Source organism: Melanerpes formicivorus, unplaced genomic scaffold (genome assembly GCF_026170545.1).
Source record: "Melanerpes formicivorus ecotype bairdi unplaced genomic scaffold, bMelFor1.0.p_v2 SCAF_17, whole genome shotgun sequence".
In the NCBI taxonomy this organism is placed as follows: Eukaryota; Metazoa; Chordata; class Aves; order Piciformes; family Picidae; genus Melanerpes; species Melanerpes formicivorus.
The window spans coordinates 11,202,947-11,220,030 of record NW_027142369.1 but is presented as its reverse complement, the minus strand read 5'-3'; the positions used below and the strand labels follow the sequence as shown (position 1 = coordinate 11,220,030).

General features: G+C 42.6%; 1 protein-coding gene across 6 annotated transcripts in view; it reads left to right on the top strand.

Annotated features, from left to right (window-relative positions):
• Nucleotides 1-17,084, top strand: part of SYT16 (synaptotagmin 16) — a 110,896-nt gene that overhangs the window by 55,586 nt on the left and 38,226 nt on the right. For 3 of the 6 annotated variants that reach the window (XM_068148932.1, XM_068148934.1, XM_068148931.1), the window contains exons 2-3: nucleotides 12,141-12,183; nucleotides 12,430-13,050. The exons of 2 other annotated variants lie outside the window; for them this stretch is intronic. In XM_068148932.1, coding sequence (XP_068005033.1) covers nucleotides 12,501-13,050 — 550 coding nt within the window. In that variant the 5' untranslated portion in view covers nucleotides 12,141-12,183; nucleotides 12,430-12,500. The remainder of the gene's footprint in view (nucleotides 1-12,140; nucleotides 12,184-12,429; nucleotides 13,051-17,084) is intronic. One more of the 6 variants, XM_068148933.1, reaches the window with a different exon arrangement.

Sequence of the window (17,084 nt, the reverse complement as noted above, 5' to 3'; positions counted from 1 at the left end):
GCAGCCCATTCCAATGGGCAATCACTCTCTCTGTATAGAACTTCTTCCTAATATCCAGCCTAAACCTCCCCTGGTGCAACCTGAGACTGTGTCCTCTTTTTCTGGTACTGGCTGCCTGGGAGAAGAGACCAACCTCCACCTGTTTACAACCTCCCTTCAGGTAGTTGTAGAGAGCAATAAGGTCACCCCTGAGTCTCCTCCTCTCCAGGCTAAGCAACCCCAGCTCCCTCAGCCTCTCCTCATAGTGCTTGTGTTTATCACCACAGCAGCTTTATATGGCTCCGCAGAATGAGAACCCTGGTGCAGACAGAACCTATAATTGTGGAAGTTAGACCCCCAAAAAACAATCAAGAAAAGTCTCATCCATCTACACAAGCACTTCAGCGTCTAGAAATATCTCACATATCACTCCAAGGCTGAGCTTGGCTCACTGTGCTGCCCATTTTAGGGCCAGCTTTAGGGCCAGCTCTAGAGCCACCTCAGGTACATCTGATCTTTTCGAGCTGCTCACCTTCATTGAAATTTGCCAATTGGAAAAGATGAAGTATTAGTTTTACTGGATGCATTTCAAATGCCTGTGAAGCACTGTTCAAGTCAGCAGGAAGTACATGGTGTTTGCAAAAAATGATATCTGGTGTTCTGTATCCAGAAGAGTCCTGGCTTTCACCTTGTTCCTCCATCTGTAAGCATACACACCACAGATACGGATGAAATGAGGGAAATGTGTCCTAATGGAAGCATTTACACTCTCAGAGGTGGCTCAAGTAACATCAACACCTCCAAAGGGTGATTCAGTTGTAGTAATAAACTTAGAAAAGGCTCCAATTCACTAGGGTATTTAAAATTCACTGAAGTTAACAGTGGCACTGAGAATTTGTGCATGACAGCACATGAACTGCCATTCACAAGCTGAAGCTGGTCCTCTCCCATGTCAGGGCTGAAGAGGTTAAACAGGGACAGCACAAGAAACTTATATCATGTTACCCATCCAGGCCTTGGTCCTCCTGTACCAGTGCTGGTCCCTGCCAGGACTGCTCTCAGATTTAGGATAGCAGCTTAAATTAAGTGAAAACAATACCCTTCACAGCTGTTTGTCTCAATCCTCCTCCAGACCAGTGAAGAAAAATCAGAACCAGGCAGAAAATTACTTTCCTGGTCCATAGTCTAAGAGAAACCCTTGCACTGGAGTAATTTCTTCTCTGTCTCAGCATCCACACTAATCTCCAAGCAATGCTCCACTTCTCAGGTTTGCACGCTGGAACTATTTTCCATTGTCAGAGCAGCCATCATACATAGCAATGAGGGAACTAACTTGGTGGTCAAGGCTTTCACCTAAGATGCAGAAAAGCAAGAAAAAGGCAGTGGTGATGTCTGTCTATCTATACAATCTGAATTGGATCAAATGAGAGAAAGAAACTACGCCTTAAAAGCCAAGTTCCTGCTGCTTAGGGCTCTCATGTTAGGGATGAGACCTATATTCAAATATGTCAAGCACTATAGAGACTTGAGATTGCCCCTTCCATGTGACCTTTAACTGTCTGACCTTCAGAAAACCTACCACAGTGCAAGTGACAGCTGGTTTCTCTCACCATCCCCGCTCTGCTCAGAGGCAAATCCCATCCTGAATAAGGGTGCAACTTGAGTCTAGGAAAGCGTATTCACAATCATGTATTTCTTAGGAAAGGTTATAATTTAAACAGAACCTAATTGTCCAACAAGAGCACATTTTCTCAGAAGATTCTCAGCGTGCTCATGCTGTAGTAGATTTGTCATTGATCATGTCCCAGGCTTGTTTACAGTCATAGTACCACACAGAGTTCATATCGGATACGTTTTGTCACAGCTGACACCACCACTGCCTTACTGGTAGATAGAGAAGGCTGGGGCTGTCAGTCTGTCACCTTTCTTGAATGCTGAAGTCACACCTTCTCCCCCTCCCCCCCCCAATCTTTTTCCTTCAAGACAACTTCTTTGTTGCCATGGTATCACTAATGCAGTATTTTGAGACAAGGAAAGAAGATAACCATGCATCATCACAGTGCCAAATCTATCAACTGCAATCCTCTCTAAAAGGCTAAACAAGTAAAGCTGCCCATGCAGACTTTTAAAGGTTCCTCCACCCTTTTTAATTTATCCCTTCTCCCATACAAATTGCTATCTACAAAGGTCATGCTTTGGTCTTATGATAGAGAAAGTCAGGATTTTCTCTCAGCAAGCAGTGCCTAGATTTAATCTTTAATTCATTCTTTTCTCTCCACACTACATAACACCATATGAGGTGCACACTCACAACAGAACAGAAGCACCTGCATGTCAGAAAATGTCAGCCTGGCTCCCCATGTTAAACCATGTGGTGGCTGCTTCATGATTCTTGTTTGTACAATTATCTCTTCCTGAACTAACAAAGTATCTACTTGCTGAGCACAACCTACATTTATCCCAATGGTAAGAGAGATGAAAAAGGACACTCTGAAGGTGTCTTCCATGTTCCACCTTCAACTCACCAGGTGTGGTCATGTTTGCCTTGTAGTAGGTCTTCCCTAGGTCAGAATTACTTTAAAGAAACCTTTAACAACTTAGAAATTCATGGGCTTGCACTCAGCACAACAGCATTTCCCTTCTTGACCATAAATATGAGAACATTACATCAGGTCTCTTCCACAAGTCCAGGGAGAGCTGGCATAACCCTGTTACCTCAGTAAAACCAGAGAACAGTCACACTGGGATATGGTCATGTCCCCCACTCCCTGATGTTGAGTCCAGACCAATGAACAGGCAAGGACAGACTGAATATGTGTGTATGAAATGCTAATGCTTTTAAAGGACAGCAGCAAGAGAGAATAGATTAAACCCTGGGCTAACGTAGCATGTCATGTGGCATGTCATATGGGGTCTGAGCTTGGGCTGGGAAGCCAGGAAAGGCTGTCTCTAGCATGGCAGTTGCCTGGTGAGGAAGTGCTCCCAAGAAGAATATTGATGAGCAAAAGTTTGTTTCAAATTCAGAACCTGACTTTGCTGGATAGAAAGGAGCAGGATGGGAGTGTTTATAATGTGTAACTTGGTTAGCATTCACTTTTCATCTTTTCTGCTTGTGATGGGCTGTGTCTTGTACAAGGACATTCTGAATCTAAAGGCCCTGCTGTTCTTTAACATGTAACCCACTAATGATTCTTCTTCCACTTCTAAGCTCTTAAAATGGGAAATCTTTTTGCTTCTCCACATCTTACTTTAGAGTGGTTAGAACATACCTGTCTGTTAAGGCTATCAGCTTTATAGCTGCCTAAATAGGAGTGAAGGCATTTTGATCCCTCTGGCATAACTGTAACATCTGCAATAGGATACACACCAATTTGCAACAGCATAGGTAAATGAAGGCTGTAAACAAGGATGTGTTTGTGTTCGGTGCATGAGATATTTCTCTTGTCCTTGGATCTAGTTGAGCTTTGAGTTATCTACCAATAAAAAAGAGAGTTGGTATAGGAACATAAGTAAATCTTCCTACTTTGCAAGTGCACAGGCTGGCATTCTGAAAATGTACCATAAAGTGTCAAAGACTATGTCATTGTTTTGCTTTTCTGCGTAAAGTCTGACCTCAGGATGAGGCAATTGACAGAATGAAATAGGCATTTCCATGGTCATGGCTCTAGATTGGATCTAGCTGGTTTGTTCCTAATTTAATTTTAATTGCACAGTTTATGTCCTTATGAAAGGAACCAGATAAGAAATCTTTGTGACAATGAAGAATCAATTGAAAACTTTCCAGGAGGCTTGAGGACAAAAGCTCTTAGTTACTGGGACATAATGAATGTTTTTGATACTAGAGGCTTTTGTCATGACTTTAGTCATGAGTCCTTCTCTTGATGTGCTGCCCTGGTTCCTCTCACTCAGCTGCAGGAGTCCATTCACTGTGGAGGCTAGAGCTCACCTGAACACAGCCAGCTTGAGTTTAGGATGGACTTGGCACTACAAAGGAGAGTTCAGAGCAGGTCTGCAAAGGTTGGCAGAGAAGCTGGTAAAGGTGTAACCAATAGGAGGGTAGCACAGTTAGTTTCATGTGTATTGAGATTACTTGGCTAATCATGTGCAGAGGTGGCATGAAGCAGTCCTGAGCTGAGTGAAGCAATGTAGAGAAATGTAAGTTGTGTGCAGAATTCTTCAGCAACAGAAAAATTAAACACCACTCCTTTGGTCTTAATGGAGGCAGCTGGAGTGGCTCCTCACAGCACTGGTGATATTTCAGGTGTTGGAGGAGTGTGTGTGTTGGTGAAATTTCCCCTTGGAGCATCTCCTGTGCAAGGAAGGAGGACTTGGCAGATGAAAGTGCTGTGTCATGTGGGACCTTTTGATGCTGTGATTGTTTGGTATCCCTTCCTGTTTTGTGAATTTCAGGACTAAGGCATGATGATAATGCTCATATGTATGGAGTTTATGGTGCTGCTGAGCCCTGAGCTTCAAAAGCTCAGGGGTGAAATGTACTTCACAGAAATGTGTGACAGTGCTGGGCAAACACTTGTGTAAAGAGCTGTGTCTAACAGTGTGCTTCAGTTCTGGGACTCAAAAAGGAAAAGGGACCTTCTTGTTCTATACTGTAATCTTTTTATAATGATGTAACCTGAAACCAAGAAAGAAACTGTAGTTTCCTGACAGTGCTTCCTTCAAAAATGTTCCAGTTGTGTCTTGTTTTGAACACTTGTTATGATGTAAAAGATGTATTCCTGATACGTGAAGGCAAGTTAAACATTGTGAAGTTTGAAGAAACATTTTTTCCCAAGTTTCCCTTCTATCTTCTCAGCCTCAAAAGCCCTTTCAGTTCATATTTTCAAGCTGTTCTGCCCTGCCACCACTTTAGCCTCTAGGGCTAGCAGCACACTTAAATAAATGGAGATGCAGTTCTTACATAAACCACTCATCTCCTGCAGCTGAGGCATTAAGAGAAGCATCAACACCTGTAACACTCAACAAAGGCAGGAGTGTAGGCAGTACTGCTTGGATATTGACCTTGCTTTGTCAGGGCAGTTCTGGGCCCAGCTGGCATCTGGGGACCCATCATGTGCAGTGTGTGGGACTGTCACATGCTAGCAGAGGCTGAGCTTCATGTTTAGAAACAAGTAGTATGAGTGAGCATGACAATACCAGTCTGGAGTGCACATTAGGCTGGCTTCCTCCTACAGGATGATAAGTTGTGGAAAGCCCAGGAACATTCTTCTCCAAAGAAATGCAGTTGTAGTTGGTTTTTGTAACCCTGATGCTGAGTACCCAGTAGCTCTGTTGTCCTCAGCAAGGTGCAGATTGAAAATGAGATCAGGGTTATTCAGGTTATGTTGAAGTAGGGAGCTGAGCCCCAGTGTTAGGTTCCTTGACCAGCCAGTGGAAGGAGGGAGAGGAGCTCTTGAAAGTGAGGTTTATCAGTACCCAAATGAAGTTACACTTCTAAATGGCTTTTTTCTCAGTTGCTTCTGTAGAGGCTCACAGGAAATGTGGCTGGGTGTGGGGGTATCTCTTGAGGTCCCTTTCAACCTCTAATATACTGTGATACCGTGGAACAGTATGACTGTTGCCACTGATGCCTGTCCTAGACATTAGAGAGCTTGGTTTGTAATGAGGTTGAATTAAATGAAGCATAAGAATAGTTGAGGGAGTTGTGACTAAGTTGGTAGAAGCAGCTGCCTTCTCAGATCTGTGGCTCTGAGTGCATTTTGGAACTAGGTCTGTTTTTCCCAGCATGTCTGGCTGGACTGGTGGTTAACTAAGCAAAAGTGAAAGGAGATGAAAGCTATGGACACAGCCATGTGTGCACACAAAGATGGATAACCAGGAAAGGACAATCCACTGCATTTGCCTCTCAGGGCTGTGGCTCCCAAACAACACTGTTTGCACTGCTCAGTGGTGGTTCACACAGAATGCTTTCTATGAGCTCTGTAGCGATGGAGTGAGAGGTGGGTTGGGGGTGGGGGGAGGTGGTGGTGGTGAAGAGGGATTAACAGTAATTGGTTGACTCCTCAAAGTGTTTCTAAAATATCTGCATTGTGTTAAACAGCTAGAGGTACTCTCCCACTGCTAATTTCTATACAAGCAATTTCTCTGATTGACCTTGGCTTGTTCAGTTCTGCAGTCTGTGTAGTGTGAGTGCAGGCAGGGTGGTGACTTAGTCTATTGGGTCTGCTCTGTGCAACAGCTTGACAGTGCAGGTGGGTGGGTTGGAGTAGTGGTGGTGTAAATTGGTGTTTCTCTAGCCTTTTGAACTTGTGATTTTCTTTTGGGTCCTCTGTCTTCATACAAGCTGACACAGCAGCCCAATTACAGAATGTGCTGTAATTTCTGACTGCAGGTTTCTTCTTTCATTCTGCTAATCCAGTAATTACAGATGTTTCTCACTCCTTTACCATGAAAAAGCGCAGTTGACACTACTAACACCACTTTTCTACTATGCCTATGATTTGTGACTTTCTTTGTGCCATTTTTGTAACCCTTAGTTTGAGAAATAGAAAGTTACTCATTGTTGCTTTTTTGTACTACCACTTGGCACAGAACTGTTAGTGTTTTGTGCCTATAGGGACAAGTGGCTCTTTAAATGCAAAGGACATTAATTTAATTTGGAGGATCTCACTGGCTTCAGTGGAGTGACTCTGGATGTAACATGAATGCCAAGGCATAATCCTTCTCCCCAGCATATCCAGGCCAACTCTTATTGTCAAGGAAGGTGTTTCCATTTCATCCCTCCTGAAAAGTCCCTCAAGTTTTCTGTTAACAGTTTTGGTGACAATAGTATCTGTGCAGTCACAGATTCCCTTTTTGTGAGTGCACTTGACTTACAGGAAACAAACACAGTTCTGAGTTCAGAGTGTCTTATAATCTAAGCCAAAACAATGGGGTGAAGTGATCAGAACAGGAAATCACCATCAGCTCTTCAGCCCCTTTGCTGGTGGAGCTTCTGAGCATGACATTCAGGTGCTGTTCTTTCCAGGAGCATTTCTTTTTTGCTTGAACATCAGTGTGTACTCTATATGATAGAGAGACCTGGGGTTTTTGAAAAAGACTCCATAGTTTTGAATGATTAATGTCACATTTGCATAATTCTTTTTTTTTTTTCTTCTGTGCCTTTCCTCTTCTCCCTATCCCACTGAAACCATGGGGATAATTTATTGTTGCCATTATTTTTGGCAAAAGGAGAATATATAACAAAGGGATAGGATGAAAAGAGAAGACACCATGGGGCTAAATATCCTGATCAAAACCACTTCCATCATTTGGGTATGAGTTCCTACAACTAATTTGGCACAGCTTCACTAGTAACGAGCTGCTTGCAAAGACATGAGCTGATTTAGGAGTGACAAATAATTCTGCAGGCTTCCTCTGCGTAGGCTAAACCTGTGCAGCAGGGTGTATTGCTGTCTGTCTGATCTCATCTTTGTTTTTGCTTTGCCCTTTTGAGGCTTGCAGGACCAGTGCGTTGCTGCCGTGGGTTTATTGCTGTGTTGATCTGTCAGCCATCAATGTTTCCAATGAGATGTGTGTTAATTTATTGGCATAAGCCATTAGATCTTCCTTGAATGCCCTGGAGTTTCTGAATCATCAACTGAAAACTATTATTACAGAGCACATAATCACTTGGAAAGTGCCTCTATCTTCTCTTTTTAGGCCAAGAAAGTACCAAAATGTTCTGTATTTCAGTTTTGTCTTACTTTAGGGAAATTTGGTCAGCAGTGATGCTCACCATCGATGTCAGCTTTGGGCACCATCTGTGAACTTTATTCATAATGCTTCTGTAAGAGGCTCCAATCAACTGAACAAGTGGAGGACAGGCTGCTTTTGGCACTGTGACAGTTTTAACTGGAAGTACAGTTTCATCATAGCAGTGATTGATTATCCTTCACTGTGAGACTGAAAGGGTTTTGCTAAACATGATTCTGGCAGATACAGGAGGAGTGAAGAGTCCAGATTGTTCCCAGAACTAGGGTAGAGGATTTCTTGGCCCAGTGCTGCTGCTGCCTGCCTTCAGTGGAGTACATTTCTAATCTCCACTCTGCTATTTTACATGTGTGCTAATTGGGCTCCAGTCCAAAAGGAGTATCAGGCTCATTACAGTTTTCTATAGCTTGAAAAGAGTTATTAATCATCTTACCCCTCCAAGCCTTCCCTAATTCTTCCTTTTATGAACAGCAAAATGGCCTTACCTTTTGTGCAGACCCTTGATGTTCTGGGCATCAGCTTAGTTTTACCCCTTGTTTTAGATCTTTCCTCCTATGCTTGGAGCAGGCCTTTATGGCATGTCTGTAATGCACTTATGTGTCCTCACAAATAAAACTCCTGTCCAGGAATATGGTCTGTGCATGCCAGGTGGGCATGATGGGCTGATGCTCCTTGTATGAAGTAAGGAAATAAAGGTAAATCATTATCAATGTCTTACTTGAAATTTCTGAGATGTGAGGAAGGCAGGTGTCATTCCCTTGGGTACAGGTAGTGTGGCTATCTAAACTGCTGACCCAGCACAGTGGTCATTTTCAGTTGTGGACAGATGGATTCACCAACTTGGCCAAACAGTTAGAAAGGGTTTTTGGTACAGTTTTCCAGGCATTGATAAAAGAAGTACATCTTTCTAAAGCGGTGGTGGGACAAAGATGTCTTCTCATCTGTTTTCAACTTGTGCTCTACAAGGAAGGAGGTCACTAGAAAACTTTTGCGAGGGCTGCACAAGAAATGACAGAAGAAAGGAAATTTTGTGCCTGTGCTCTACAACAGCTTGAGTAAGGGAAATCATTGTGGGAATTGCACATCTGATGGCAATTTTTCAGAAGGCTGCATATCAAGAAGACTGAAAGACACTTTGCTAATATTACAAACCCCTGCATTGTGGCAGTGTTTGAAATTCTGCTAATAGTTGTCTTTAACCCTCCGGTAACTGCACCTCTCAATGGGAATGCTACTCTGGAAACATGATCCTATCAAGACAAGGGAATATAGATTGGAGTAAAGGTTATGATAATTTTTGTGAAAGGCTTAACATTGATGCCTTTAGCTGTCTCATTTTCCAGGAAGGGGGAAAAAAAAAACCCAAACAAACTTCAAGTTAAGTAGGTGATTTGGTGTGAAAATTCTCGTGGTTAGTTTTAGAAGATGGAACTCAAAGTGAATTTGCTAAGCTCTTTTTACTTTTTCCTTTTTTTCTTATGGATGCTTTTAAAAAGCAATTGATTTTTCTTTCCCCCGCATTTTAAATGCTCTTCTCAGTTCTTCTATTATTTTTTTTTCCCTAATGCAAGTCAAAATTGTTAGAGCATTCGGAAGTGAAAATCTGTGATGCTGAAAAGGCTGTGTTGTGAGATACATCATAAACAGCCCGTTAGAGCAGGGCTCACTAATTAAGGAAGAGAGCTCCTGAGAAACAGCAAGCTTATAACAGAGCTCAACCCCCTTTGGTCCTCAGTTGAGTTTGTAAAAAATGTTGCCTGCCTAAACTTGTCTGCAGCTTGTTACACATTTTATCCATCTGCTGCAAGACCAAAAATAAGCAATTTATATTTCAGTTCAGCTCCAGTTGTTCAGCATATCACTGACTGTGGAGTCTTCGAGTAAGAGGGGAAGGATGGGAGGAGAAGCCAAGCAAAGGCTAAGTGGAGTCAGGCACCCTGGAAATGGCATTGCTCTTGCCTGCAGGCATTATGCAGGCACTGGATTGTGAGTTCTACTGGTGTGTTGTAGGAGTTTTAGCAAAGTGGGTGAACTATACTTCAGTGTCTATCTGTTGTCTATAACTGAAATCAAATAATTTGTTAGGTTTGTGGAGGACTGGAGCACCTTTCCTGCAAAGGCGGGCTGATCAGCCTGGGGAAGAGAAGGCTCAGGGGTGACCTTGTAACTATGTTTCAATATCTGAAGGGGACCTACAAAAAGGCTGTGGCAGGGCACTGTTTAGAAGGGCTTGTAGTGATAGGACAATGGGCAATAATTTTAAACTGCAGCAGGATAGATTTAGGTTGGACATAAGGAGGAAGTTCTTTACAATTAGAGTGGTAAAATACTGGAACAGGATGCCCAGAGATGTGGATATATTAAATATCAGACTTGATGTGGCCCTGGGCAGAGTGATCTAGTTGGAGGTATCACTAGTCACTGCAGGGGGTGTTGGAGGGTCCCTTCCAACCCAATGCAATCTGTGAATTTGTACTCGTGCTTTTATCCAGACAAACTTCCAGGGTAAAATCGTGGATGTCTATAGATGCCAGTCTACTGTGACATGATTAAAGCAACCACTTGGTATATGAGAGCTTTAATTCTGATTGAAGTAAAATCTCATCTTGAAAACCTCCATCTTTGTGGGTGTGATATCAGCCTCCCTAATTTGGATTCTCTTGTGCAAGACTGTGGTGCTTGCCTGAGCTGTGGAGCCGTCAGCCACAGCTTCTGGAAGAAGTTGGATGGCCCTGTTGGAGCAGTTGGAAGTTATTGCTAATATCTGATAACAAGAGGAGCTAATTATTCCTGATGTAAATATCACAAGCCTATGTTCTGTTGATTTTTAGAATGGATTTGCACTTAATTTCAGCACCCATGTGTTTTATCTGCATATCCAGGAGCTGTCACTCCTGGGTGCCTGCATCTCTCCAAGGGCTGCTGCTGTCAAGTATCTTGCTGCTGAGACAGAGCATTATGAAGTTCTGGTTTCATCACAAATCAGAGATTCATTTGCTGTTGCCTGTAAATGACAGGTTAAAATCACCTGTAAATAACTGACAAGTTAAGAATGCACCCATTATCCAGTACTTGCCCACCCGAACTAGCGTCTCCTCCCAGTGACTTCATCAGTGCTGTGACATACCAGTAGTAAATCTGCACTATGCTGAAAATGTGTTGCTTGAAGTTTGTAATCACTTCAGATCTGTGTAAAATTATGCTGTGTGAAGCATGGAGGCTTTACCAAGAGCAGGGGTGGGAAGTGGAGAGTCAATAACAGGCACAGATCACTTGGTAGGTTACTGCCATGACACTGTCTGTTCGTTGCCAAATATTTAATGTGTGGCAAGGAGTGTTTCCTGGGTCTTGGCAGCTGAGCTAGAGGCCAGCAATTGACAAGTAGATACTGGAACAGTGTGTGCCCCAAGCCCAGAGAGTTTGTAACAGCCACCAGCTTTTAAAATGGTTTCAGTAACCTACATTCATTCCCTGCCCTTGTTAGGACTGTAATCCTATTACATACTGAAGCTGATAATAAACTTGTTGGAAGTGTCTGCAGCATAAGACATCACTGGACAGCTATTTCAAAAGGTAAAACTTCTTAAGTCACTGATCTCATCTAAAAAAGCTGCTCACCAAGCAAGGTGGGATCTCCTTAGCCCCTGCTCCATTTAAAAATCCAGATTACTGCCATTCCCTCTACATGTCTCTGGAGATCATTTCACAAGGTAACACACAGAGCTTCTGAGCTTATTTTCTTGATGCTTATACTTGCTTATCCTTTTATAGTTTGATTTCTCCTTGACCTCTAAATTCAGCAAGAAACTGGTATTAAATGTTGAAGCTTTTTTGCTTCTTTTTAGTTGCTATTCAGCCTAAAATGTGCACCTCCTTAATTTTTTCTTTCTAAACCCATCATCCTGTCTTCTTTTTTTTCAGAGTTCCTAAAAGTATATCTGTCTTGTGATGATGTGGGAAGATGTGTATAAGGCAAAAGGGTTCCTTAACTTTCTACCAGTTGTTGTTTTAATTAGTGTTTAAATGAGTTTTGAGAAAGCATATCAACATGACGCCAGTCCTTTTGTTAACTTGCTTCTTTTCTCACTGTAGTAGTTTGGGCTGGGTGCCCTCTGCTACTTCATACTTACAATATTCCACATCCTGTGGTTTATTTTCTTTCAATTTCTGTGAGGGGTAGTACACCTTTAGGTTCTTGTTACTCTGTGGGCAGAGTGCTTCTTCAGAGCCTTTCTGGAGCAAAGCATTTGAGTTAGCTGTCTGCCATGAGCTGGTTCAGCATGCTTGAGGCCTGACACTTAAATCAAAATATAATTCCCCCCATATTCTTCATCCTTCAATTGTCCCATCCAGACATGGCAATGCTAAGCCTGTGGTAGAAGTCAAGGCCAGGAGAGTATTTGAGATTTCTGATTCTAAGTTGTTTTGTACTGTTTTTTTTTTCCCACTAGGTCTGTTGACAGCGGTAACCAGAATGTGTGCACTTCAGGAAAGGTACTTCTGTTCCTATGTTCTGTACTTTGATTTTTATATGAGGTTATATGAATTAAAGCTTTTCAGATCTCCACAGGAATATGTGTAATTTGCCCACCATTTCTGGATTTCTAGTGATAATCTCAATGGGTGGAAATGCTTTTTCCATTTCTTCTCTCAGTTCTAGACATCTTATGTAGATAGTGTGTCGACAGGTGTTGATGGACAAGCAATTTACAGTACTCTCTTATGGTGCTTATTCTGTAGCTCCCTGAATTGTAAGTGACATGCTGGCAAAGCTGAACAACTGATCCCCAGATACTGGCATAGTGTTAAACATGGCTTCTGAGGCTGCTCAGAATTTCCTTCAGCCACTGTCTTCTTGGATGTCTCAAATATATGAAGCTATCCAACAAGCAGGAGACTCCATATCTGCTTCACTGCTGAATTTGAGTGGAGTGGGTCGTAAGTCAGAAGAGGAAAGGAACCAGGACTTGGAGAATAATGGAGGAATTTATGAGGATTATTCTGTGGAATCAGATGATGAACAACACCTGGACATCTGGGATGCAGAATATTTAGATCCTAGTGGTCACATTGAAGGTCCTAATCTTGCTTCAGAAGACCTCCTTCATGGCTCTGATGTAGGTCTGCAGAGGCAAAAAAGGCTTAAAAATACCAACAGGTTACCAGACCAACATGTTGAAAGCACCAGGTGTTTGACAGCTGATGGGTCCTACTGGATGAATGAAGATCTCCAGCCACTTGATCAGCTTCCTCCCATTGCTGAGGAAGAAGGTGAGCCCTCTAAGATGATGGGAGGTTACAAGCTCAACCTCAGCTTGTGTGGCTCCTTAAAAAGTAATAATGGCAAGGCAAGTTTTACAGGTAAGCAGATAGCATGCACCCTGATGCTATATAGTGTATATGCAGACCTCTCTTTTCTGATATTGATTTGGTAGCTAATCCGCTCATTATGTTATGTTATGTGTTGACTTTGTTTCCCACAGTGAAAATGAAACTCACCAAATCCCAAAGAAAAGTCTAACCTTTCCTCTTCTGTTTCCAATTCTGCTCTCATTTGTGAGACTAATCTCATTGAACTAAGTGAAAATCTCTAGGGTGAAATGCTGTGTGTTAGAAGGCAATTGGGCCCTGTTGCTGTAGCAAGCAGTTTTTTGCTGCCCCCCATTTTGTTTCTGGTAGCAGGACCCTTCAAAGGGAGTGTTTAGCCTCAAGTCTTTGCTTTAAGAACCATCTGCCTTTGCGTCATTGCTATTAAAGATATATATAATCTCAAACCTTGTTTCTTTGTGCCAGGAATCTCAAGATGTTACTGTGCCATGTGCTGTGAAATGCTATACTAAAAAGCCAGCCATATCTCATGATTTTATGGATGAAAGGCTCCCAAATCGCTTTCCTCTCCTCCCACCGCCCCCACAGGCTTTTCAAATAAGACTGAAGAGGACAGCAGGCAGGAGATTATGAGAAGGAGATATTTTCAGTTTTAAATAGGCCTAACTATGACTTCTGATCATTAAGTGACATTAACAGCTTTTCAGGGGATTGTGTTCAGGACTGAATTTCAGCCATGTGACTTGTACTCACTGTGAATGTGGTTGGAAGCGACCTAGGTCATTCACGGAGGTGTATGTCCTGACCACATGCAGGAAAGCTGCAGCCCTGCTGACAATGTCCTTGGATGTTCTAAAGCTGCTCTTTATGAACATCCTAGGAAGGGGGAGAAGGGCGGATAGGTGAGGGGAGAGTAGGTCTACAGTGTGGAACTGATGAAGAACTTGAAACTCATTGAGAGTCTTCAAATTTCTAAATACCTTTTTTTGAAGCAGGCAGTAGATACTCTCGAATAGGACTGGTTTATAATGACCAAGAGCTTTGCATCACTCTTGGCTTCTGGGGAAGTCTTACATATTTAGCCTTTTCTGAGCAGACTGCAGAAGATCAGCCTGTTTGTTTTCATATTTAATAGAAATATCAGACTGAGGGGGTATAAACCTTGATGGTGCTCTATAATGAATGTTAAAATTAGCTCTTTTCTTTATTACTATTCCTCACACTGTTATGGCCAGGAAGTAAATAATTAAAAAGCTTTTGGTCTAGCCATTCCATCTTGCAAACTAGGACTGCTTGTTTCATTCTCCAAATGGCCAGTTCTCAGGTTAAGCACCCCAGAGCTGTATCTCTTGGAGCACAACTTCTAACCAGTACAGATCCTCCACCATCTAGTACCCCTCTATATTGCCTATGTGGTATTGTGCATAGAGGGTTTGTTCATAGGCACCATGCCAATGCTGCAGGGCTGGATTTACTGCGTGTGCTTAGACTGTGTGTCCAGTGTGTGCACGGATGCCATGGAGCAGGGCATATAGTGTCCTTCCTCTTGCTGGGGCCATAGATCCTCCTGGACATAGATCCTCCTGCCCTATCCAGGGCACAGCCTTGTCTGTTGCAGAGCCTGTATCCCCAAGAGGGACTGTCAGTGATTAATGGAAAATGTTGGAACTCCTCAGAGCAGGCTGGGGAGCAGCCATGTGCTGAACATATTATTCCAATGGTGGCCTCCAGATCTTTCTCCTGTTGCTCACAGTGGATGGGAGAAAGTTGTGAGCTCTGACGGAAACTAGGGCCAGGAATGGTCTGCTGTCCCTCTCAGAGCAGTTTCTCACCTGCAGTCTTGTCTGCAGGGACATCCGAGAAAGAGGGTCCTTAGGATGTGTTGTGGACCAGATGAATTTTCCTGCTGAGAGACACGTGAAGTGACAGATGCCAGAGTAAAACCCATCACTGCAGCTAAAGGAGAGGGCCACTCTGAACTTCTCTCCCAGTTGAGAGCAAGTACTGATCAAGTTGCTGTTGGACTCTTAGTATTTATTTGGCTTTCCTTCTCAATAAGCTGTTGGAGTTACTTTGGACTGAGAGGCTGGCCTCATGGAGCTCCCCAGCACCTACATTGCTGCTGCCTAGAGCTCTCTACTTCTGTACAAAGCACTTTAGAGGGCATTGTATAGCTTTATAACCCAGAGGGAACATTACTCCTAATGCTCTCAAATAGTCTTTTTAAATTTTTTTGTATCTGCAACACACTGTACAAATGGCCAGGACCATCCAATGGCTTCAAGGCTTTATAGTCATGAAAGTTGGCTGTTTGGGAATTAGAGGGCTGGGAGCTGATGCCTTCCCGCCCTCCTTGAGCTATCTAAGTTGCACAATAGGAGAGAAATTGCTGAACAGTGATTTGAAAATGTCTTCCAAGATTTTTGATGTGGAAGAACTCTCATTGTTCTAAGTGACCCTCCACATGTGTGTGTAAAACACACATGCTCTTTCTATTTCATTTTCCAACTCTTTATTTCCTCTTTTGCCTTTAGATTCATCCTCTAACACCAAGAGTATGAACTTTTCTGATGGTAACCTAGACATGCAGAGAGCTTGTAATAACCTGGCAACTTAAAATCTCAGTCATGGATTAGAATGGTCAAGAGAAGATATTTGAGGTATCCTTATTTCTGTTAGCTTTGTACCTAACCCTAAGTCACAATGTAAGTGATGCTACTGAATGTCAGCAAGTCCATATGCGCAATATTAGCTTTGGACATTTTTCCTTCCATTTGGCTTTTTTCCCTGTTCTGCAAAATACACGTTTCCTGTTTATCCTTGTATTCTTTTAAGAACATTGCATCTTGACTTTATTTCACTTAATCTACCGTATTCCTCTTCACAATAGAATATTTTAAAGCTAAATTGGCACAAAACAGCAGCAATGCTGAATGCTTTTTGTTGCCATGGAAATATTTCTGGGCATTTTTCTGAAGACCTGGTTGCCAATAGTAATGTAACAGAGAAAATAAATATGCTTCCTTTAGCAGCCACTGGTGATTAAAGAGCCACAGAAACCCATTACAAGGTCATTCCAATATTGTAGTTTGTTGGTTTGGGGGGTGGGGAGGGTGGGGAAGCCACCAACCATAGATGAGAATAGTTTTGGTTAAAAAAAAAAAAGATGCAAAAGAAAATCCAATAGTTGTTACCCTCTCTTAAACATAGAGCATGCTTCTGACATGAAACAAAAATGAAAATAAAATCCAGTTAAAAATCAATTTTACCCCTTCTTCTTTTTATCAAATATGTTTTTGATCACATTTTTGCCTCCTAGGAAATGTTTCCTACCTCCCAGTGTAGCTTTTCTGAGGCCCTAAAGCGTCACACTCATTACTGAAAACAATTTTTAGACTTAGGGATCTAATAAAGTGTTTGAGCAATGAAATTCTTGGGTTCTTAAGTCAAACATCTGTTAGATAGTGTGAGGCATGCTAATCAGCAGGGCGCAGGTTTGGCTGCTACTGAGTCCTGGTCTTTTCTTGAATGATGCTGTTAACATGCCAGGGTTTCAAACATATGCAGGGGAAAGTTTTTTCACTTTGGCTGCTTTTGGTCCATGGATTAAAAATGAGGAGGTAGTTCAGCAGGAACTACTGCAATGCCAGATGATTACTTTAAGAGGCTAATGATTCAAGACTGACCCTCCCATGCATGCAGATCCCTGCCACCATTTGCACATCACGTAGGTGTAAAATTTGAAAATGCGGATGAACTTTCTTTTGCAGCTTCCTTGAGACCCTCCTTCGTTGTTTAACCTCAGGGTTTCTGACAGGGAAACTGTCTGCCGTTACAGAATGGGGAGAGCAACGTTTACATCCCCCCCTCTGCAGCTAAGATACTGCTGCTCAGCTGACTGGGGGTGGCTGGCAAGAATGTGGCTGCCAAATGCATCATTGCACATTTGGCTTAACTGGGAATAAAAAAAAGCAGTGGAGCAATGAGCTACTACTAAAAGTAGTGCACTGCAAGAAGAGGGGTAGAGCTAGCCAGTCCCTCAGCTTCCCAGTCTGAAACTGTGCGGG